Source organism: Physcomitrium patens, chromosome 10 (assembly GCF_059467195.1).
Source record: "Physcomitrium patens ecotype Gransden chromosome 10, ASM5946719v1, whole genome shotgun sequence".
Classification (NCBI taxonomy): Eukaryota; Viridiplantae; Streptophyta; class Bryopsida; order Funariales; family Funariaceae; genus Physcomitrium; species Physcomitrium patens.
Window position 1 is genome coordinate 5,038,471 of NC_143419.1, and position 25,348 is coordinate 5,063,818.

Consider the following 25,348-nt stretch of genomic DNA (forward strand, 5'->3'; position numbering starts at 1 on the left):
TAATTCTTCCCATGCCAACCCTTTTCTTATATACTAGTACCAAGGTACCATGTGTTACAACCCATATAAGATATCTCTTAGGACCAGCCCTCTCCTTGTATTCTAAGGCACTATAGACCAGCAACTAACCTTATAGGATATCCCTCATTACTCATATACTCTATTGACCATTAGCAACAACTAAATGAGTTCTTTCCTTCAACATATAAGAATCCATTTCTGTCCCATTTAAGTCTAATTCCGGGTATTGAGGCAGTATTTAAGGAGTTGTGAATACAGTTTAGCTCTACAGATTAATGAGAAGTGTAGGTGCATCAGAAACACAGTTCTTGGTTAATTTGTGAATTGTTGATCGTGAACTCTTCTGATTCTAATTTTTAAAAAATTTTATATCTTTTATCCTCAAAATTTTAATTCAAGTAAAGAGTAGGTGGTAATAGACAATCTTTACAATTATCGTTTACTTAAGTAATAAGCATAATTTTTGAAAATGGTTGTAATGTTAAAGCCTTCAATATTAATTCAGATTTCAATGAATATTGTCATTATTGAGAAAATACATCTTTATAGATCAATACAATAGCGGTTTTGAGTGTAAATTCTCTTACCTGATTTGGTGATTCACATAAAATTTACACAACTCAATGGAATATTATGCATGCAAAACACACCATCATCATTTGCCATATGGAATCTTTTGTACATTAAATTCATGTAAAATCCATCGAATAGTTATTTCTGTTATCAAAGCATTAAAAAGCTACCGTTTTGAGAAATTGCACCAGTTGGAGCTAATTTGAATATGAATGTAATTCAGCAATAGTAATTTTTTTGCTGAGGAGAGCATTCACATTACAGAATTCGACTACAGTCATCTGAGCTCCAAAACATGACAAATAAAACACTTAATACTACATACTCTTCTCACCAGCTGGAACACTGAAGAAGACACTTGTCTGTAGGAACAACCGATAAATCAATGAACCCACACATTTTGGACCCAATCAAATTGGTTACTGCACAATTACCAGAATGAACAGTAAGACAAGTCTAAAAGTGAAAAAAATAGGCAAAAAGTGATGCAGAAAAGAATAAGTACGGTTTGTTTTCTCATCTCATTTAACAAGACTAGTTACTAGTGGAATTTCTGTGGTTACAATTCGCAATTCCCACCATGTTGACCATGTTTAGTTTACTCAATTTATGTTCTGTTCGATGAGACTACAACCACCAGCAGTTTGGAATCATTGTTGGTTGGAAAGCTAAAAAAAGCCTTCATCTAATATAGCATAAATTTCAACCCTAAGAGATATAATTGCCAACTTATCTTCTGTAAAACATGATACAGATTTACCGTTGTTCCGAAAGGTTCGCCTTGAAGGCAAGGGATTCTCCTCAGAGCAGCATATATGAACTTCGCTGTGAAGTTTTTGTGCTCCTCCGTTGAGGAACACTGCTCATGCTTGCCGAAGTCTTAGGCCTTGCTTTCGTACATCAAGAGCCGACAACTCACAAGCCAACCTTACTGCAAGGAATGCAAGCATCCACATCTGTGGCAAGTAACGCACACAAACACCAAACAAGATATCATCAAGGAGGGCAAAAGATTGTAGCCAGCCCTTGTTGAACTGAAAACTCTACTGGAGTTCCATAAATCATGGGATCACTGCTTCTATCACCCACTGTATCTCTGCCTCGCGCAATGACTTCACCATCTAAGTCGATGTAACCCCCTTGAACATCACTCCCATAGCGACCAGCAGGGTCGAGTCGAAATGCCTTCACCTGTTGCACCAATCGTTAAGTTAATCTCCATCACTCCCAAGAGAAAAAGGTAGGTGCAACAGAAGGAACAAATTCATATTCATACGAAAAAATTCACTTTCCATAGAAATGATTACTGCTATTGCAGCTCGGAATGACTTCTATGATAGAAATGATAAATCAGCAAAGCAAGCACATTTACATGTGAGATCATGGGTACCTTGATGTACTCCACATATTTAGATTTGATGTGTTCCCCAGTTTGTATTTTAAGTAGTATACTTAATAACGCCCACTTAGGACAATCCTTCATGATAATAAGGTCCAAATATCCATCTGAGAACTGCAATCGTTGGTAACAACAGGATTAATTCCTTCGACTTTTGCCAAAACTCAAGCTGTGAGATATTGCGGCAGATGAGCGAGGAAATGGATGATCACATCTAAATTAACAAGCGACTAAACTAAGGAACTTATGACAACATTGATTAAAAGAAGAGCTGGACACGTTCCTCCCACGCTAGCAGATAAAAAATCCTACGACAATCGAAGGTAATGAAAGTCTCTTTGACGAAAGAAGAGATGATAAGGTAATGACTGGGTACCTTGGCATGCGGGGCCGCGTTAACAGTCTCGCCGACAAATGGCACGTTGTTAAGCCAAACATTGATAAAGGGGCCCTCCATGTCACGCCATTGAGCAGAGTTCGTATGTAAAGGTCCGGAATACCCATTTTTCCGCCAGCTTCTGTCACTATCAGCTTCACCAACATTCAGCAAGGTAGCCTCTTCAAGCTCCCCAGCAAACAGGGTCCCTGTGCCTTCATATCCTGGCGCTGGAATATAGTAAATGCGTCCGACATACTTTCGAAGATTGATGATTCTCATCAACGACTGTCTCAAACCAACAACGGGCAACATTGGTGTAAGATTAAAAGAATGATTGAGATCACGACAGAATCAGGCCAAATTTGTCAAGATCGGTTGCTTTAACTTCTAAGAATTAATGCTCTAGAAGAAAAGCGTGTGAAAAAACAATTTTGAACGCATTCGAAAGGAGAAGATGCGACAGTAAGAAGCTAAACAGAACAACAAGATGCTGAAATCACCGACATAAACGACGATACGCAAGGCACCCATCCATCTCAAACTTTCCGATTCGAAGTCCACATCTGCGACAAGTCCTGCCACAGCCACAGTCGAAGGAGGTTATCAACTACATATTGCGGTAAAAAGATAAATGTCAGGCTGCTGCATCATGCCCACACGAGGTACGATGACGAAGAATAAACTCTAATGACAAGTTCAAAAAGAAGGCCTCGGAGATTCGACATTACAAACAATGTGCTGCACAAAGAGTATCATGATAAGGAAGGAGGTGAGTACAAAAGCGGAAAAAAAAAAAAAAAAAAAAAAAAAACTTTGCTCAGCCTTTCAGAAACATGACTGCCACGTAGTTACAAATGTCCAGCAGGTTAAGAAAGGCACCCCAAGCCATCATCAAGATGCTATGAAATTTGACATTTCCTTGTTTTGCGGTAGCAACATCAAGCCGCTGCTTCTGCCCTGCAATGCACTTCGATCGCCCAGTCATTAACCAACTTAACTTATATGTCAAAAGCAAACATAAATTCAGAAAACCATTAGATATAGGAGTAGTGGTCAGAGCCGAAGATTGGTTAAGCTCTGAACAACCCTTCCGATGGAGACTGAACACGCATGTACATGAATACTGCTATGTAAAGATTGCTTGTAGACCAATCATGGTTTATATCTGGTGATGGGTAGAACATACTGAGCATTATATCGCATGAGCACCAGTTCCATTGAATTGGGTGGAGATGAATAAAAGAAATCCCATCCATAGGTACTATACAAGGACGAGTTACACATCGCTATGGATTGTAGATCACTCAACTTTTGTACTAATTCTATTAATACATGATAATGATACATTACCTCGGATGACAAGAAATGTAGCACTTGATGGATCACAAGGCTCCCCTACATGGTTTAACAGTGACTTCGCCATGCCGTTGCTGGTCCCTGCTTGCAAAGAAGGGCATTGATAAAAGAAAAGAACTCAAACACGAACTCAAGGAAAACAAAGCCACAAGGAATTACAAAAAATGACGAGCACACATAACAGAACTCAACCAAGGGCTCAGATGCTCAACCTCTAGCCGGACGCTAATGCCCCTGGTGGAGATGCAGTAGCGTCCGGCTATATGTTGAACAGAGGCACTTCCTAGCCCTAGCAGCACTTTGATTTAGAATCATAATTGCCTTTAGAAAAGTTCTTCTGTTGAAACTTTTATAAAAGTCAAATCCACTGCATCTCCACCAGCTTTCAAAGGAGAGTGACTCCAGGCGGTTGCTAGATTTTATTCTTAAAACACAACAAAACAGGGAGATGTTTGCGACAAAGCACCAGCAGGAATGATGCCAAGTGGAATCTTGATAGCACGCTCCCAATCAGATCTTTCCAACAGACCATTCAGAACCTGCACTTCAGACCAGTTCCACACGAATGACTTGAAGGTAGACGGCTATGTCAAGGAGGGAACCAATTTACATTCATGCACTCTTGTTACACTGAAAGAAGGATAATCGTAATCCATGAACGAGCCACTACAATCTTAGGGACGCCATCAAATGTCTTACTCAGCTGTTTACTTGTTAAGGGCAGTATATATGTACGTATACACACAAACACATGACACACTCTGCTAGCAGGTCAAGCGAAATATTCAATGTCAGAGCTAAGCACACCTCAACCAGCACTCCATCTCCGCTGACGCAGACTACTCCATCGAACTGTGAGAGATCAAATGATTTTGCCATCTCTTGAGCATGACGTTGGAACTGCGTTTCTGTTAAGCAATGGAACGACAACTTCAGGACTCCTCCCAAGTTATTGATTAGATGATAACCAACATCTCTCTGGTTTTGCATGACGGGTAGTCTAGCCCACCCTAACTTGTCAGGATCTGCTTACATTGATGTATATTCTCAAGGCAGCTCTTTCATGTCTCGATGAAAGGCAACTTGCCTCACCTGGTCTCAGCTGACAATCAATTCAAGTTGAATTACCTTCTTGTACGTAGCCATTAACAAGTAGCTACACACCATTGACTGAATTGGTGTTCAGTGTAGTATCAAAGTCCTACACTTACCCTGTGCAATGTTACCGTTGGACAGCCATTCTAAGACCATTGAGCAAGGTTAAGCTGTACAAGAGAATCACACCTCGCATTGTGTATGTAATGCCTGCTGCCTTAAATAGAGGCTCCACAACTGACGCATAGACTCTCCTCGCACCCTTTTGTCCTCCAAAAGGATTAACAATTACAAGAAGCCTCTTTGGTCGCCCTGCCAATACCCAACAATTACCGCTTTATAATACACACACAATGTCTTTGTTAATCTATAAGTTTTCCTCACATTCGTGATACAGGTGTAATAGATACATCGCTCCCCGAGAACTTATACCAGTCTCTCACATCGAGTCATACATTACACATAATTAACCTGGTTCTACACAACTCCCACAAGCTAGAGAACATACCCTAAGTTCTTGCTTCGTATCACATCATTTCTTTAATCTCGAGGAGACAACGAAGTCTTGTTCCATAGAATCTCAAATTAGTGACAATACTCCTTTCTGGACCCAGTGGAACTAAGTCACCAGATTCTTAGACAATGTATGCGTAGGGTTCTGGATTAGGGAGAATTTCAACACGCAGTGTTACAAGCAATGAACGAGGCAGTACCAGACTCATTAAGGATTCGCTGAATGGAATCGCAGCAAAGTTTAAGAGTCGCTTCGTTGCTAAACTCCATGACCATATCTTTACGCTTTCGTCCGGGCACACCCTTCCCGCATATCGTTGAGCTTCCCGTCAACTTAAACGTATGCAAACGGATGTTAGATCCAAAGTTACTGATCCCTATTAAGTCATTGGACAGGAACAACTGACCATTCCTGTCCCCGCGCCACTGAAGCAACCCCGACGCGAGTAGTGTAGCCACCACCCGCTTCCCATCTAACACTACCTCCTCGTTGAAAATTTCTTCCATCTCTTGATTCACAAAACCTCCCAACACTAGTCCTTGTCACTCCGATAGAAATCTTTCATATCTCCAACATCTGCAAAAATACCCAATCCATCGCAGTCCTCGACTCAACTCAACATGCGCTAATCTCTCCACCACGGCTTCCCGCGGCCTTAATACACCACGTACCCCTGCTCAAAATTGTTTCCCCTCTGCAGCCCAACCATGTGAGCCTGCCACACTAAAATATTCTTAAAACCCACTCTTACAAGCCACAAATTTATCCCAATTCCGGCAAATCAAACAGAACGATCAAAAAAGGAGCTAATAAAACTCGACTTAAGTGCACAACTACACCAAAACATTCCGTGAATACATCAGGAGACCCAAAACAGCAAATCACTGTAAACATAGATACTGCAAACGGGACAGACCAGAACACGAGCCTACCTACGTGATCGACCGACAACAGAGACTAAGGTCGAATGACGCGCCTTCTTGACAACATTGACCAAGAAATCAAACCCTCGCGAGCATGGGGTTGATGTCCACCCAACTCACAGAAACCCTCTACTGTTGCGACCATCAGAACTAAAGCAAAACTGACAATTTGCGATATCAGAGTGACGATTGCGCACACGACACGATGCTACGAAAGGATTTCAAAGGAGGATGGAGATCGACGCATCGCAGCGACGACTGGGAAGGAAATCGTGCTACGATGGCAGAGTAATCATCCAACAAGCTCTCGAACCTGTCGTAGCTCTTGACTCTCTCAAAGTTCTTCGAATTTCATGTTGCGCGCATGGACCGAAAGGCCTCACAGCATGAAATTCTTTCGGATATCGTTCGAAAGACTTTCAGTGGACACGCACCTGAAATCGAATTGAATTGCGAGGAAATGGAAAGTATATCAGAAGGATCCAAAAAGTGAAAAGTGATGCAAGGCGAGCTTCAGTCGAAAGCGCCAGATTTAGGTCCCCCGGAGCAGATTCTTCCCGCGACCCTGCTCCTAGGACGATTCCGCCACAAAAAAACAAGCCTCGAGTCCAACCCTCCAACGCTGCATTGAAACTCACTCCGAACGACACCAACACACGCGCGCATCCGACGTGGCATGTTCCACCTGGCACCTCGGTCCTACGTGTCGAATTCCACGTGGTACCATGATTCGACGTGGCGAGGAAACTCCACGCTGCGTTCGATCCGATGTGGCGCACCCCACTTCGTATGTGATCGATCGTGGTGTGTTGTTGAGACCAGGGTTTAGGGGAAGGATTTTAAGGCTACAGTAACAAGGTGTATGTTGGATAATGAGAAGGGAAGGGGATTAAATATGATATGCGATAAATACGGTGAGGGTTCACTTAGTTTGCAATATCAACTTAGAAGTTCCAAATTTAATCTGGTAAGTTGGAGCTTAAGAAGGGACTTATGAAATCAATTTTTTGAACACTAGTGAAATTATTTAGTGATCAAAAATTCACTATATTTTAACTATTATAAATGTAAATGTAAATATGATTGGATTTAATTACAAAATTAAAATTAAATTTATTATTATATAATTAGTTTTAAATTTTATGTTTTTTCTTTTTTGGTAATCTGTGATAACTATCAATAATTATTTTTTTAAATAACATATAAAATTTAGAAAGATGCAAAAAAAAATACCAAAATGTTATTAATACATAAAGCTACAGTGAAAATTATGCAGATGGGGGTTTATCGACCCCGTACCTTTCTCATGCTAAGCGAGCGCTCTGCCGTTTGAACTTCATGTCCGAGTACAACCTATAGTCGAGCGCCACTTGTTGCCCTCTGATGTTCACATATTCGCGTCGATAATTTGTGTACTCTCTTAACACTCCGTTATCTTCACCACTGAGCCTCACCCAACTGTTTCATGCTTGCACCCTTGATGTGCGTGTCACGACGGCGCATTTCTTGTATATATGTATATTATACATAATAATTAACTAACTACGACATGTCCCCTCTACCAGACAATGAATCAGTTTTCCTGCAATCTTAGACTATGAACTGTTGAGATTCATTACATTTAAAACATAATTGACACCATGTTTCGAATTAGCGGGAAGGATGCAGTGGCCTGTGGACGTGAAGCTCCAATTTTTCTTACTACTTCGAAATAAGACCGTTGAGGTGAGGCAGCAGTCTGCTGGGAAGGTGACGAGACAGCAAGGACCAGATCGACCAGCACCAACCCAGCATGTCACAACAAGGATTCGAATCGTCGTCAGGTCTACCTAGGATTCTCATTGTTGTTACATATGAGCGGACCCTTAACCCTAAAATGTTCTATATTTGGTTCTGTATTTACAAATTGGATAAACTATACTCAACAACATAATAAGCATACTGGGTCCATAGATTTAACTCACATTTCATAAGATATAGAATATAGACTTCATGAAACAGCCTCGGGTGTCGTATATGTCAAATACAAATAGCTTATTTACCAGTCAGTAATTGACTCGCAAATGAACACAATTGTCGAAGAGAAATCGGGACAACTCCAGGGAAAAATGAGCACATAGGTTTCAATGTATGATACAAGGATGCACATAAACTTTCGCTACTTTCAAGTACAAACTACATGGCTGGACGTAAGAATCTTGATGCAGTCGCGAGCAGCTTCAACCAACACTTTCAGGGGTATTAGATGCTATAGTGGCCTGAGCAGTGGCTACATAACCACTCCGAAGCCTTAAGACAGCCTTAACTGAGGCCCTTAGTACCTTCCAATCACTTTCGCTGCATCCCACAACAAACAAGTGCCAGCACCACGCCTTGCTTCGAAGGCCGACTTCAAAGCCTGAACATGCTGACGTCTTCCAGAGGAAGACTAACTTCTGGGGAGGGACAGCAAAAACCAGGCACACACAACCTGTACTTTTGAGACTCTTACTGGGGTTCTAAAGAACCAAGGGTATACCAGACCACCCAGGACAAGGTGGGCTTCCTAAAGTGGCAACTGACGAGCTATATTTGCCGAAGCCCGCCAGAGCGACTTAAAATTTCTTGTTCTTTCAGATGTCGTTGGAATCTGGCCAATCTCGCTTGCAGATTGACAATGCCAGCAGCTTTTCGAGAGAGTACATAGTTTAATTGAGACACATATCGATCTATCCGGCTGCCAGGTTGGTCCACTTCAGCAAGCAGCTTCATTTCCTGCATGCACATGCAGTTGACCTATAAGAATCCTTTCACAACAAGATTTCTTGATAGCTTAAAGAACGAATTTACATGTTTTACAAAGAAAAAAATATAGCCCATGTCTTCTTAAGGAGAACAGGGGCAGCGACAACACTTGGGGATTCAGAACAAGATCATAGCAAACAGCTCTTTCCTTCTACAGCATTCAATGAGGAACCAAGTCCGCTCATAACGCAACACACGGAAACAAAGCAGTGGATCTAAAACAATCCCCCACAAATTCACTCAACCCCAGCCTGAAAACCTTACTACTCATCAGCTCCACAAGGGGCCTGGAGGTATATGACGTCCACTGAAGTCAACTGGGGCTTAGCGAAGGTCGAACTATGATCTGGTTCATCTCTTTCATGTCATTGCAACTTAAATTCAAGTTCAACTCTATTCCTTCAATCTTACCAGCAGAAGATAAACATCGTAAAAACAAAACTTCGAAGGTAGGACCTACAAAAGGCGAGAGAGTCATACCTCACGGACTATCTCCATGGTATCTTCCACCTCCTTCCGATGGGCTGATATAACCTCGTCTTCTTCCTGTGTCAATCAGCGGCATCGTCATCATTAGTGCACTACGTTACGAACTATCAGCAGATACAAGACTTAGAGTGCGTTGGTGCAGCGATGGTGTGCTACTTCGGCCCTATGCTTGCAATACCTCAACCTGAAGACTATATTCAATAAACTAGATGCTTGTGAGAAATGACTAGACAATCACTCACGCCTGGAATGGTGGTGGTGAGTTACAAAACCCATACCTCGAGGATGGCATTGATATAACCTTCGCGGTTGTACTGTATAGGATTTACTTCTGGTTCTATCCTTGAGTAGGTGAGGGAATTTGGAGTTTGGTCCATATGGCGCTTGGAATTTCCATCAGATTTTATTACGTCATCCCGGTAATTTTCAAAGTAGCGCCTTGGATTTGTATCAGGCTTTGGTACCTCATCCCTAGAATACTCAACTTGACGTCTAGAATTACCTTCAGACTTAGATGTTTCATCCCGATTATATTCAACTGGCCGCCTCAAGTTCCCATCAGGCCGTGATGTCTCGTCCCGGTTATACTCAAATTGACGCCTTAAATTCCCATCAGGCTTTGACATCTCATCCCGATTATACTCAAATTGCCGTCTTGAATTACCATCAGGCTTTGATATTTCATCCCGATTGTATTCAAATTGCCGTCTAGAATTGCCATCCGGCTTTGAAATCTCATCCCGACTATACTCAAATTGCCGTCTTGAATTACTATCAGGCTTGGGCATCTCATCTCGATTATATTGAAATTGACGTCTTAAACTCCCATCAGGCTTTGATCCTTCATCTTTATTGTATTCATATTGGCGCCTTAAGACTCCATCGGGCTTTGATGCTTCTTCCTTGTTGTTTTCGAACGGACGTCTTGAGATTCCATCCGGCTTTAACACTTCATTTCCATTGGAATCAGGCTGACGCCTCAAACTTCCATCAGGCCTTGAAGGCTCCTCGCGATTGTAGTCATAATACCTTTTGGAGTTTCCATCAGGTTTCGATGTCTCGTCACGATTAAATTCAAATTGACGCCTGGAATTTCCATCGGGCTTCGATGGTTCATCACGGCTATAATCAAATTGACGCCTGGAATTTCCTTCGGGCTTCGATAGCTCATCACGAATATAATCAAATTGCCGCCTGGAATTTCCATCGGGCTTCGATGGCTCATCACGACTGTAATCAGCTTGGCGCCTGGAAAGTCCATCACCTCTAGACAACTCATCACGATTTTGCGAACGATCGAACTTTTCTTCCTTGCCAACTTTGCGTCGAACTTCCTGCGCCCGGTCAACTTCTAGTTGGTCGGCCCCATAGGCGTCATTCACACTTAAATCACTTATATCGGGGTAATTTTGTTTATCCCTGTCACTCCCAGCTGGGTTTACCTTACCGAACTCTCTGCCAGAGTAACTGTACTCTATTGATTGGTTGGATAGCTCCCGCTCACCCTGCTGCAAGTATCGGCCAGCATCAACGGGTGGGCGTCTACCATTTTCTGATACCCGACCATCTTGTCCCAATTCAGAAACTTGCGGGGCAACTTGATTTCCAGATAGTAAAGTAGGAGGAGAGGAGTTAGATTCTCTTAGCAGCGAAGTTGCTGAACCAACATCCCTCTTCGAGTTGTTGTTCTTAGACAGACCTTTCACCCTGGCAGAGCCATAGTGTCAGTACGTTTGAACTTTAAAGGTAAACGTTGTCTTCAGAATTCTTATAACTAAGATTAGAATCATTTTCATTTGAATTAGTCTTCTTCACTCTTATAAATTTCTCTACTTCAGTAGCTCTTGAGGCAATACTTCTGTAATGAATCCGTGAGTAATTTGAATTCTCCCAGCGCCCACAAGGCCTTACACGTAGAGCATCTTCAAATTATGAAACTTTGTTACATACTAGTAAAATAATGCATTCTGGAAACTTGGATTGAGAAACCTTTGATGGTAGAACAGAACTTCTGCAATCAAAACAAGAATAACAACTAGAACCTAGAAATCATATTCATTTTGCTTACCTATCCGCATATCTGAGCGTGTTCAGTGTATGCTCACAAGACCCTGCATTTGGGGAAATACATGAGATCATTACTGTGCGTGAATCACCCACGAATGAATCACGAAGGACCTCCGTCAGCTTGCTTCCACGAAAAGGAATATGATTTTGCTCATTGTCAAGGGCTCTGATGCACTCCTTCAAGGCCAGCAAGCTCTTATTGATCTCTGCGCCTTCCATTCTACATCGCCAAGACGGGAAAACACCTTCGAATTAATACAAGTTAAGAATCTAACCATGGATCATATACTCATTAACCCCACCTGAGAGATAGTTCATAGTTCCATGATAGTATCCTATGCAATAATTCTGACAATTGCTCAATGAACTGCGACTTGCAACGACATGTTTCCTGACAAGATTGATGAATCGGACCGGGTATCCCCACACAGCATATACTTTTACTCGTCCACGGTCTAACAAAAAGCAACACCTTTGCCCAAGTCCCTAAATTTGAAGTGGAACAGTTGCTAGGAAGCTGCAAGACAAGAGAAAGCTATACAGTACCACAAAAGCTGCGAGTGCTGACCTTGTCTGGCGGTCATTATCAGTGGTATCAGCACCACGCTCACTGCCAGCAAGATCGATGAACGAAATTTTTCCAACTACTCGACTGATTTCCTTTCCTTCCTTTCCTTCCTGAGCTTTTTTGACAACCAACTGTAAGATGGCGTGAGACCTAGAAGACTCCTCATTAGCACCAGTGGAACCAGTGCTCCGGGATTGATTGCCTTTGTCGATATATTCCTTGACCAACTCTACATCTGATACACGGAACTCCTTCAAACCAACAATGCAGACTTGTTGGCGGCCATCCTCGCGCATGCAAAGCTTCCTGTGAACAAATGCAAAGATTGACGTAACTCTTCAAGGTATGGTAACCATCATCAGGTACTGAAACAGAAAAGATAGTTCATGTTAGCATTATTCCCATGGACACAGAGTTGAACACATTCCAAAAATGATGGTGATTTATCCAGCATAAATCATATTGCAGCAAGGCCGCTAGTGCTGAAAGCAAGATACAATTAAGAACATAAATTGACCTTTAGAACACGCTCATTCCTCATTCTTTAGAGAGAACACCTAAATTTGCGAAATCTTTAGAATCTAAACAAGAAACTCATTTTAAACAACATGCAATTAACTGGGTCCACACATACCTCCTTTCATTGAGGAGATCATAAAGTTTACCACCATATATCTCAAAGAAGCTCAGCCATAATTGGAAGCCCTGATTGCGGTAATTCGGCTGCTGCATGATGGCCATAATGTCTCCACAAGCTCTTAGAGGCAAAGGCTGCATCGTGTACGTCTTTCCACTTCCTACCAACCGCCAGTTGGCATTGGTAAGTGGGTACATAAATGAGTAATTAATTACAAAGAAGAGCGTAACAACATTTCTCCAGCTCAAAAGCAAGTAATAATACAAAACAATCATACATGACCCGAGCTCTCAGATCCAACAGGCAACCTTGTGAGTGGATAAAGCAGTCTATGCCACAACGCATCACAATGTTCCATCCCAGCCTACAATCACTACAACACAAAACTAGAATTGATCTATGCTGTCAGAACACTCCGCATGGCCTTTTCAACAGGTATAACGAACTGATACAAAGCAGTGAATGAGATAAGACTTGATTGATGTAACACCTGTTTGCCCATAAGCAAAGCAAGTTGCCTTAGTGCGATTAAAGATGGTGGGTACTATGGGTTCCACAGTGGAACGATACACCTGCACAACAAAAGCATTGACTCAACACCTAATAATTCTTCTTTTACATGAAATCGAGAGAAAATCATATCTTTTGATCTGTTCGATAGTTACCTCATCGTTGCTGACTTGTTGATCCAAAACAGCATCGAAAACAAATTCATGTCTCTCAGTGTAAGCAGTAAGATCCACCTGTCAAATCACCAAAGGTCGGTAAAGTCATCTATCGTATCATAGGAAACGCAGACTATGTCAATTTTGACTTCACTATTAGAATACTCTTTAATGTCCACAATTGTTCAAGCCGCTTCCATTCAAACCAAATCGGACATGTTTGAGCCCTAACCAAAGAAAAATTACATTGAATTGGAGCGGCACGTACTGACCTTCACTTTTGGCTCGTTCACAGTGAGAGAACTGTCCGTATCGCTAATTGTGACGATGTCTTCCTCCTTCCTCGAGATTTCCTTTTTATTTAACGGCCGTTTGCGGACCTATGATCATAAATTCCAACAGCCTTGAACAAAGAGCACAAACCATCCTGGATGATAGATCACAACTTAAATTGAAACTACTTTACCACACTGTTCATACTGTTAGCCTATAGATGCTTGAAAACTGGTCCACATAAGTTCACTAAATAAATTCAAACCAGAAATGAATTACGCTACACTTTATCTAATCCAGACCAAAAGCAGCAGATTCTACAAAGCTAACTTTCTGGATGGCTTAAGGTTTGAAGATTATAGAGAGAGTAGAGCATACAGAACTTAGTTTCTAAAAAACACTAAACAATGAAAATAAATCGAGAAAAGAGAAGACTTCCTCGATGATCTACAATGTTCAGTTACGCAATGACTACATAGAACCTACCACAACTCTGATTCTTGCAAGGCTACTGCCATTCGCAGTCTTGTCTCTTTCATTCGATACTGATCTCAGTGGACTACTCCCCATCAGTCCTCCTTGCATCCTGCCTTTAAAGCTGGTCGACAGTACATCAGACTCAAACCCTTTCTCAATAACAGGAACAAATGACGGTGACGATTGAAACGAGTCTGGCATAGTAATCTGCAATAAACAAGGTCAGACAACCCCCACCGATTTCAGGACCTGTATATTACTTGAAAAACCTTCTAGATGGCAAAAGCTTAAAATTTCTATTTCAGAACAGCAGGCCACTACATGTATTAAATTCATCTTAGGTTATGAAACCCAAGCAACAAGAAAAGCGATCCATTGAATGTGATTACTTGTATTCGCCAAACTCTACACAAGACTCAAGAGATAACCCACTGAAACAACAACACAAAAACACAAATGAATACTTCACATTAGACTGCTTATATCAGATGATGCGAATTCATAACATCACCGTGAACTATTCAGCCAATATACCAACACAAACAATAATAAGAGGAGTAGAGGATCTAAAAGTACCTCAGGGAAAAACTCTGTGTCATCGATGGAATGCAAATCTAATATTCCCGAATTGAAGTCGCCCCTCAGCTCCGGGGACATAAAACCTTCCATCCCGCTTTGACTCGCTGAACGAGAATAAGCAGGAGGAATACAGGGAGTCGAGGGCTCGGAGATTGAACTCTCGCCACTGTTAATTGTCTTAATTAATCTGAACAACTTCTGTTTGTCTTCTAACGATTGTACTCCATATCTGGCATAATCCTGCTTCACATATTCAATTAAAAGAATTAACATCGAAAGGCTAGCAATTCAATAATTGCACTACAATGTACATTGAACACTACATCACACACGTTTCTTGAAGGAGTAGCAGGCCACGACTATTGAAAACTGAACGTGTCATCCATTACAATATTTACCGACATTCCTAGGGGAACGATAAGAAAAAGTCCCACTTCGTAAAACCCTTATATACCAACATTATAATCCAGCTAACGTATTACTCAAGAAGCCAATGCCACAATCTCAAAAGCCATTACTTAACGGATCGAAACGACTTTCGTATGACATAAATTCGCACAGTTACGCAGGACACTATGAATTAAGTGGAAAAAATCATGACTGCTAGAAGCTGCAGGTATATGGAAGCCGTGCTAAGACTGCCAAGATGGTATACGAGGACATAAGAGTGAAAGAACAATGACGTTAGCTGCACAGTAAGCAATGCTTCACAGGAGGAGATAAGTGCTCTGTTAAAATGCCATATGAACTATTCAATGAATCCGAAACTATCTCAAGAGTTTCGATATTTAAACTCCCTGAAACAATTCCACTGCGGATCGTGAATAAATTTAGATACGTTTCACTTATTGTACATGTAAGGACTGCACTTCTGCTACCTTACAAAATATCGCGGGATGTCTCTCGGCCAGCTTTCTGGAAGTCTTTGAAAAGTTAGCCATGACACCAACTAGAAATTTGGTAGATTGTGCCTAGAGTTATGAGAGAAACCTAAGTTGAAACAAACTGAACAGGTAAAAGCGACTCGCAGACGATTCAGTAAACAGTGCGATCACAACACACGCGAGAGTTGTGTGAAAAAACTGGCTTTTATGGTGTGGACAGAAGCGACACGGTCAATCACCAGGGGGACACATGAAGTTTGAAATAATACCATCACTCTATGGATTGTTTCGGCTTATTTTAAGGGATCCAGATGGAAAACCTAATCTGTAGCCACAATGTCTGAGGTTCAATTCCAATCGGGCAGCGAGAGAATCCTGGGTCTGGTCTGTTCCTGGCCAGTTGTTCGCAACGGCTGGAATAAAACTGGAATGTATCCAATCATTACCTCGCCACCTCACAAGTAGAAAAGCAACAGGACATAATAGGAACTGACGCATTGAGAATGTGGAAGGCACCTGCATAAGCAAAGTGGGAAGTAGCTGGTGATCAACGGCCGCCGCCGACAAAGGAGCTGCCAAATGCTGGAGCCCAGCTGACTGTAACCAGCGGGCCATCACTGCATCTCTATCATCTGATACTCCCACAGTGTGGCTGCTACTGTGATTACGATTCTGTCCCATCTGACCCCCTATGATTTTCGTTAAACTGGCTTGATCTACATAAGTAATCTCACAATGCAGGATCCCAACCCTCAAGTGCTAATTGTAGTAACTGACTCTACCTGCACTGATTCCACGACCCTACAGGCATTTCTAAGAGACGATGCAATCCTGCACTAAAGTTAGCCTATGATGTCTGCACTAAATCGAGCGAAACGAGATTCTAGGGATGGAGAAACCGGCAATAACACGGATGGACAGTGCAACATTCTACGACCCCATGCTCCCGGTTGATACAGATAGCTCACGTGCCAACCCCATTTCTCTAGAACACGTAGAAAGACGCGTAGTCTCAGGATCTTAACTGGCAGTCCAACTTCACCCAACGATCTCTCACCAACCGAAAGACGACTGCGAGTAGCCTCATGAACGCTACGTGTAGGTCACACCTGAAATTCGAGAAATCACAAATTCGCGAACAGGACCGATTGAAGATAATTACATAGTCCGATCTTCGAACAGCGAAGTCCGAGATTGCAATGCTGGAGAAAACTCGAAGCCACCAAATCCAGAGAGCAGATACTCCAAGGTTCAGAAAACCTAGAAAATCCGATCAACGCCAATGTCAACGACTAGCGGACATAATGACTCACGCTGTCCTAGCCAGCAAATCTGAAGCGAGGGCACACAAACTAGCACACCAATGAAAACAAACACAAAAAATAATGGTAAAAGAAACCATGCCAAAAGCTACGAGATTCGCCCCCTGAGAACCTTCAATTTTTTTAAATGACATCGAAGGGAAAACACTAAAAACCTCCTAACACGAGGAAATGCAACATAGCACTGCCACGCTTTCCTAAGGAACCCCGCACGCACATCCTCGCATGAACACCAACGATGGAAGCCTCAGAGGAGGAACACCAAACCAGAGCACATTCCAATCCATACTCCGCTCAACCACGCATACACACACACACACAGACAGACAGACACAGAGAGAGAGAGAGAGAGAGAGAGAGAGAGAGAGATCAAAGGCCTCGAAACATCTCCAGAAAAAGAAGAAGAAAAAAAAAACAATCTGGAAAACGGCATCACAACAGGAGGCTGTTAACCACGAGGAGAGCGAAACAAAGCAGTGGCACCTGCGATTGTTAGATTCGTAGACCAGGGCGCGGGGAGTGATGGAAAAATGCTGTGGTCTTGACGATCACGAAGGCCCCTGAGTGTCGAAGAGGAGGAGGGAGGAAGGAGGAAGCTAGAAGAGGCCGCAGCAGCAGCACAGGGGCAGCAGCACACCACGCCACGCCATTGAAAGGGGGACGGAACACGACGACGACGACGACGATCATGGCCGCGCGGCCGGGTGCTCGCCCCGGCCCAGCCTCCTCCTCCTCCTCATACCCCCCAACCGAGTGGCCCGGGCGGTCGCAAAGCCAGCCGGGTCGTGAGGACCCCTGGCAGGGAAACGGGGCCGAGGGCTCTCGCTATGATACCGAGCGTGAACTGCGCCGTTTGCACCGTGGTTTGCTTCCTCGGCGTGATGCCGGCTGGCCGTTCTGGATTTTTGAATTTTCGCTCTCGCTCCATTCCCAGCCAAAATTCAAACCCCGGATTTCCATCAATTAGGCCTCGAATGAATCTACCACAACTGGGGCTCGGATTTAGTGGGGGGGGGGGAGAATATCATTCCATTCCAAAAACTGATTGAGAGGTCAGTTCCATGTGGTCACACATCACTCGATTTGCAGCACTGAAAAGATAATTCGTCTCCCCTCACACAAACAGCAACAAATCACCTTTTCTTTCTTCCTTTTTTTTTTTTTTTTTTTTTCCTTTACCCTCAAAGATGTAATTAAACAGGCTCATTGCTGTACATAAATAAATGGGGTCTCTAATCCTCTATACATCTCACAGTGTGCATTCCACATTCTCTCTTCCATAGTTAAACTATATAACTATGCCAAAAAGAGCTGTTGGGAAAAGAAGGGTGTTGTCGTTGTTGTTGTCCATTTGAAGTTTGTGCCTGATGGGCATGATATTTTGGACTTTGTCAAAAGGATTTGCTGGCAGAGGCTACCCACCACTGCTCCTCTTTACTTTGAATGCTTCCTTGAAAGCGGGACACCAAAATCCAAAAAACTTGCCTGTTGGCATTTGATGAAACAAGTGCTGGGCTCCAGATTGTTACTACTGGGGCCGGTGTCTAGAGGAAGGAGGGGCTTTGGCTGCCCCCTTTCGAAGTCACCACCTCCACCACCTCCACCACTGCTATCACCACTTTGGTAGGCCTTCTTTTAGCATTGAGTCCCTGGGTTTTAGGGTTACATTAAGTGGTTTTGTTTATGACACAGTGCTGGTGCAGAGAGAAGGGGGGGGAGCATGACTGCCCTCTCCCTCTGAACTTATCAGGATTTTGCATTCTGAGTGCCATGCACAAAATGGAGTACAGACTGAGAAAGTCCCAGGCCTTTGGTTCCAGTCATACCCCTGGAAGTGACTCTGGAATGAGTATGGTCATCCAGGACATTTCTCAACAAAGGGCACTGCATGAGAGAGAGAGAGAGAGAAAAGCTATTGCTGAGTGCCAAAATCATGTTTATTAAAAGTGAGGTCCAAAAGTAATGCAACTTAATACCACCATTGTGCATGGCAGCCTAACACTTGCAGATCGAATGTTTTTGGCTGATGGTTGTTGATTGGATATATTATCAATCAGTCATTGATTTGATATCACTTTAAAAACTATGTGCCAATGGTTCACATGTAAAAGAAAAAGAAGAAGAAGAAGAAGAAAAAAAAATCAATCCCACAACTTACACTGCTAGAATTACATACTTTTGTATGTTTATTTATTTATGATTATTTTTTGTTTTTTCTTTGTGGGGGAAGTTGGCACCATACTGAGAACCACTAGAGGACTGGTGTTGAAAGGGCCCCAAGGCAAAGATAATGGAGGTGAGAATATTCAAAGACATGAGATGTGATGCACCCAATTTTGATTTATTGATAGAATTCTTTCTCCTTTATCTTTTTTATTTTTTATTTTTTTTCGCTGCAGGGCTGGCAACATGAGCTGAAGCCTGCCACAGGTCTTCTGTAGTAGCACAAAGTCCATGGTAAGGGGACTTGGACTGGACAGGACTGGACTGGACTGGACTGCCCCACCTGCCACTCAGTAAAAAATGATCATGGAAGTAAAGGGCAAAGCAATCACCACCACCCCCTTCCCTCTTCAAAAAGCAAAAGGCAAATCAAGCAGGGAGAAGATGCACCAGGGCCAGTAGGAAGGAAAAGTGTGATAGGGACTCTCTCTCTCTCTCTCTCTCTCTCTCACTCTGGAGTGAAGTGAAAATCATATGTGTGTCCGTTGATGTGGGCTTGACACCAAAATCATTGGGCTCCTCCTCCTCCTCTGTGGGCACTGTTGGGAACACTTCTCATCTCCACTCCTTCCTTCCATGGGAACAAACAAATAAACAAACAAACAAACTGGGTACAACCCACAAAACCCCCTTCCCTTCACTACCCATATGAATGAATGAATGTATGTGTTCCACCCAGCCTGGCCAAGGAAGGAAGGAAGGGTGTTCAACCCTATCCCCCCCCCCACAGTCCCACCCACCCACCACCCCTTCGTCTCCCTCCCCCCATCTCCTGGTTTGTAGAGGACTCCAAGCCAGACAAAAGGGGGGGGGGGGGTGAGAGGGGCTCCACTTTCACACATTCATTCAATCTCAGAATTTTTTTTTGAATGAATGCACTCCTTGGAAAGGGGGAGGGCCAGAATGGCAGCATCCCATTGGGTTACAGAAGAAGCTGCTGCTGCTTCCCAACCCCCACCCCCCTTCCCAAGGACCAAACTTTGTAAGGCTTGCCTATGTGTGTCTGTGCCTCCTTTTCACTGGGTTTTAGAGCCAGTGGCATTTTGGTTTTTATGGGTCTGGTGATGAGATTTCAAGAGGCTTTAATTGTTGAGCATCTTGAGGAATTGGTATTTCGGAACTATGAGGGTCAACCTTTGCATTTTGCAGGTTATGATTCACAAACACAAACATGCATATATATATATATATATAACATATGTGTGTGAATATATATATATATATATATATACACGGACATTAGAAAGTATGGAAGAGGTTGTTGCAAGGAGGATTTTTATGAATGCTTACTCCACTTAAAAACAAACTGAAGGCTTTTTCTGAAAGGCTTTGGTGGTGAGTTGGGAATGCAAGTTATATATTGCTAAGGTATGGATCACATTTACCAGTACAACTGGATTTCTTTTAGTCTAGATTGAAAGCCATTTGAATCTAAATTTTTAATGTTTATTCTATGGTGGCTCTTCTTTGATTTTAAAAGCTACAAGTAACTGGAAAACAATCCATTATAATAACAACAGTAATGATAATTAAATGAATTTAAAAATATATATAAATATACGTTTTTCATAGTTGGTCTTTTTTCAGATTTGGTTCTCAAAATTAAAATATAATATAACATTTATCAAATCACACTTATGGGAAAGAAATTGCCCTTTGATGCCAAGTTGTCAAATATCTCCGAACTGTTATACTTGTTTGAAATATAATAGTTAAATGAATTATTGTTTGGAGATTGTAACTACATACAAAACTAATTGTGTCTTCATTTTCATTTAAAGGAAAATCATCTGATGATCTTGTGATTCTACTTCAAAAGAAATTTAAATTTAACATCAAAAGTATTCTTTCACAATAAATGCTTTGAGAACTGTGCAATTTGAAGAAAAAATAAAAGGTAAGATTGGAAACTTCAATGCTGTATACTTCAAAGAAAATTAGATAAGAACTATATTCCTTGAAGACCAAAAAAAAAAAAAAAAAAAAAAAAAAAACTCTTGCATTTTGATACTTGATTTTTAAAAAATGAAAAAAACACACTGTCAAAAATATATTAAAAATATAATTATTTCAAAATATAAAAAATATATTAAAAATAAAATAATAAAAAAATCAAAGAAAAAGAAAAAGAAAAAGAAAAAATATATAAATATAAATATATATATATATATATATGTAAAATAAAGACTAGAAGAAACCTTCTCATTAGCCAAACATAGATGAACAAGGGAATGGATGGATGGTAGTGCCAAAAATTGCAATGCTCAATGGTAGAAGTTACTACTAGTGTATAGTAAAGATGAATGATTTGATAAAACCACAATACTAGTAATACTCATGTATGTCTATATATATATATATATATATATATTTGTGTTGCAACAGAGTATTGTGGAAGGCACCAAAGTTCTCGCTACTTCTACTACAACTTGCCATCTATTTGACAAATTTGTTTATATTTTTTATTTCAATTAAAAAAAAATCTTAATTAAATGATATAAAAGGTATTGGAAAGAGAAATTTTAATTTATTTAAAAGATATAAAAAATATGTAGAATGTGGTAGATAAGAGATTGTAGAAATAATAATAAAAATAATAGTGGTATTAATAATTATATATATATATATATATATATAGATTTTTAAAGCATAATTTTTTATATATATCTTTTATAAATATTTTACTATAATATATAGTATTTATAATACTTAAAAATAATTCCATTCAATTTTACTACTATTTTAATAAATATTTTTTATTATTTATTATATTAAAAATATTATAGAATGGGTAGGATATTTTTTGTTTTACAATACATAATATGTAGAGTTAAGAGAAGCTAGTAAATTGATAAATGGATAGTTTAGAAGGTAGGAGGAATGATGTAGTCAGAAAAAGTAGTTATCATCAATTGTGTAGTAGTTGGCATTTCGAGGAAAGTATAAGTAGTTTGAAGAAGAAGTAGATGGAGCCATGCTACCTCTTTGTTTCTTTGTTTTCTTTGTAGAAGAAGAGTAATGGATAGTTTATGAATAATGTGAAGTAAAATTTTAGAATGAAAAAAAGATTTGATTTAGATGATGTCCAGAGAGCAATTGAAATTATTGTGTGCTGAATTATAAGTGGAGGATTGGAAAGTTGATAATGGAAGATATTTCTAAAATATAGATATAACTGGAAGAATTATAATGCATTGATTTTTGAGAGTTGAGAGTGTGTCAAGAAGAAGACTGTAGAGTCTAGAATTGTATGAAGTAGATTACTAAAAATGATAGATAGTTTTGGAGAATTCTAGTGATTGGATAGTGAATGTTTTATACAATCTTTTAAGATAGTGCAGTATTACCTATTGTTGTCATAAGTTAGGAGAAGAGAAGAAACAATGAATGTATAATATAAAATTATAGATTGTAATATTTTATTTGATAGAATATAAGAGGCATTGTAGCTTTCTTGGTTATTTTAGTTGATCATGAGACAATTAATTGTGTGACCCTAATGTGAAAACTCATGCAAATAGTCTTTTTCCATGTTCAAATCTCCATGTATAAGTTTATTCTGATTAGATTAGTCTGAAGTAAGTAAAATAATAATTATATTTTGGTACCATTGCCAAAGAATTGACAATAGTATTGATTGTTAGGAATTAAGTGCCAAATGTGTGGTTGTGGATGTCACACGAAGAGGTTATAAAATTGATGCTAGTTCAAAAGTAAAGCCAAATGTGTAGTTAAATTAGAGATGGAAAACAATTTTAGTATTATATGATGAAAGTTTATGATTAATAAAAATGACAACATTGCACTAAAAAAATATGCCAGTTGAAAGAGAGACAGGAGAGAGTACAAGCACAAAATTTGTTGTAAGATGAATAAGAACGTAATCTAAAAAAGAAGCATTGACAGAGTTGGATTAAACCATAGTTACATGCATGTCAGCATATCCGAGCATACCAAGAACCTGATAGACCATTAATATTTCAGTCATATATACCATTAAGAAAACTACCAAGAGCACTTGCAAATTTTTTTGTCAACAATTCAGTGTATCACTTGAGCTTGTTAACTAAAAGTGAAGGAAGCACAAAAAGATTGGATACTCCATTGGGTACTTTTCCAATAGTGGGTATAGCCAATTCTAGCAACACTAGTTTATTAGAATGGCATAAATTACTTGCCAAAAAAGGCCAATTTAGCATGTTTTAAAATCCATTGTTTTTACCTCTAATTCAATCAATAAAATTATTTACAAATAATAATAGCAAATTAAGGAGGCCAAAAAGTCCAAAAAAGATAATTGAAAAAGACAATGTTTATTTTAATAAGCAATTATGTAGAACATTGTCATCTTCAATGGCGACAAGAGGTCTGACAGTTCCAATTGCGGTTCAAACGGGTGTGGAGGGCAATTGCACAACTAGTGTAGTTTCATTACCTACTTTTAGAGGTTTACCAAATACAGATCTAGATCAATATTTGTCTCAATTTTTCACTGCATGTGTAGCCAATAATAGTAGAATTAAAGATATTTGGTTGAAGTGGCTACTAGTGACCTTAAAAGATATAGCATTTGAATGGTATAATTACCATCTTATGGGCCAATTTTCTAATTAGGAGGCATTAAAAAATTAGTTTTTAACCCATTTTGAACCAATTGGATTTGAAGAACGTCTTAGAGAAAGGTTAATGAATAGTAGAATGGTACTAAGAGAAGCAATGCAATCATATTATGGACAAGTCGCAGATATCCTTTGTAAATGGCCAAATAATCAAATGCTGAAATCGTTTGTTTTGTCTATATTGATAAACGGACTATACCTACAAGAATTGAAGATATTTGTTAAAGAAGCTCAATCGGCCATTGTAGCTTCCTCACTTGATCGAGCTAAAGTATGAGAAGAATGTCATTATAATCAATTTCAACCATAGGAGCTACGATGATTCCATCTAAGGGAGGTTATCAAATGCCAGCTTAGAATGAAGCAGTGGATAATTATCCAAGAATGATTGATTATGATACAAATCTTAGTATTAATTTGTAGAGAATAGTTAATATTGTTCAATTGCACGCTGTACCATCTACAATAGCACTTCCGTATTCGTCATACCTCTTATATAAAAAATTAGTACTTACAAAAGAGTTACCTAATGAAATAATATTGAAGGATCCTAATGAGGCTTTGTTGTTAATTTTGACAAAGAAGATGGACGAATTAGCTGTTAATTTAGTGAAGGATAAGGAGATGAGGCATAAACTGACCAATATATTCTCCAATATTTGATATAGTAATTGTAAAAGACAAGGCCATATGATAATAGAATATTCTTCACCATCTCAAATGATTGTGCAATGTATATTTTGTGGAGGTAAGCATGCCACCACCAATTGTTGGAATTTACAAAAGCAACAACAATTTGGTAATCAAACTATGATTCAACCAACTTCGTGAGATGTTAATCAAATCTAGATAGGAAATAAGTTTGGCTAGAGCATGAAACATTCGAATAAACAAAATAGGAATTTTTCTAATCTTCAGAATTCTATGTATAACCAAGAATGTGGATCCAATTCTCAATGTATTGAGCAAAATCAGCAAGGATATTTCCAATATCCACCCATTCAGAAACCAATTTCAGATTCTAAAGTACCAACTGAACAGTCGGGATTATTTACCCATCCTACTTGGAACAAGCCCAATTGGTATATAGTAGTAGAAACACCAAGTATTTTTTATATTGATATTGATGTTTTAAGATTAACTAATAATTGTTTGATTTTCTAATCAATATAAACATTAAATAATTTTTTATGTAATCAAATTTTTTTTTGTCTAATATATATGTTATTAACCATAGAATAAAAATTATTATTAATATTATAATTTGTATAAAAATATCATCATAATATTTTAAAGAACTAAGAGGATTAAAAATATATATAATGAATAGAAATTTATTAATATAAAAACATGCATATTTTGAATCCAATTTATTTATTCTACATGAATTATATTAAATTTTAAATTTTAATTTGTGAAAGATTTATACAATAAAAATATAATAAATATTTTTAATTATGCATTATTGAATTATTATTATAATTAATTATAAAAAAGACAT

At 39.7% G+C, this 25,348-nt stretch overlaps 2 protein-coding genes across 6 annotated transcripts; both read right to left on the reverse strand.

Moving 5' to 3' along the window:
* Positions 1-1,080: 1,080 nt before the first annotated feature.
* LOC112287650 (sphingosine kinase 1) lies at positions 1,081-6,857 on the reverse strand. 3 transcript variants are annotated; one of them, XM_090253531.1, is made up of 11 exons: positions 6,695-6,857; positions 5,537-6,052; positions 5,013-5,135; positions 4,536-4,636; positions 4,195-4,267; positions 3,723-3,809; positions 3,252-3,329; positions 2,877-2,947; positions 2,370-2,657; positions 1,985-2,107; positions 1,081-1,785 (listed from the first exon to the last, which is right to left on the reverse strand). In XM_090253531.1, exons 2-11 carry the CDS (start codon positions 5,841-5,843, stop codon positions 1,591-1,593), a joined length of 1,446 nt encoding a protein of 481 aa, XP_090109657.1. In that variant the 5' UTR covers positions 5,844-6,052; positions 6,695-6,857; the 3' UTR covers positions 1,081-1,590. The 3 variants fall into 3 exon arrangements, with proteins under 3 accessions (XP_090109657.1, XP_090109656.1, XP_024386645.1); XM_090253530.1 differs by lacking the exon at positions 6,695-6,857 and adding an exon at positions 6,270-6,568; XM_024530877.3 differs by lacking the exon at positions 6,695-6,857 and adding an exon at positions 6,270-6,436 and having other exon boundaries at positions 5,537-6,031.
* Positions 6,858-8,275: 1,418 nt separating this feature from the next.
* On the reverse strand, positions 8,276-17,727 carry LOC112287667 (kinesin-like protein KIN-13B). 3 transcript variants are annotated; one of them, XM_073536816.2, is made up of 14 exons: positions 17,489-17,596; positions 16,793-16,943; positions 16,200-16,364; positions 14,797-15,039; positions 14,230-14,427; positions 13,743-13,850; positions 13,471-13,548; positions 13,296-13,377; positions 12,803-12,965; positions 12,169-12,474; positions 11,602-11,820; positions 9,812-11,240; positions 9,525-9,590; positions 8,276-9,014 (listed from the first exon to the last, which is right to left on the reverse strand). In XM_073536816.2, exons 3-14 carry the CDS (start codon positions 16,362-16,364, stop codon positions 8,826-8,828), a joined length of 3,246 nt encoding a protein of 1,081 aa, XP_073392917.1. In that variant the 5' UTR covers positions 16,793-16,943; positions 17,489-17,596; the 3' UTR covers positions 8,276-8,825. The 3 variants fall into 3 exon arrangements, with proteins under 3 accessions (XP_073392917.1, XP_024386690.1, XP_024386692.1); XM_024530922.3 differs by having other exon boundaries at positions 16,200-16,372; positions 16,846-16,943; positions 17,489-17,565; XM_024530924.3 differs by lacking the exons at positions 16,200-16,364; positions 16,793-16,943 and having other exon boundaries at positions 17,489-17,727.
* Positions 17,728-25,348: the final 7,621 nt, after the last annotated feature.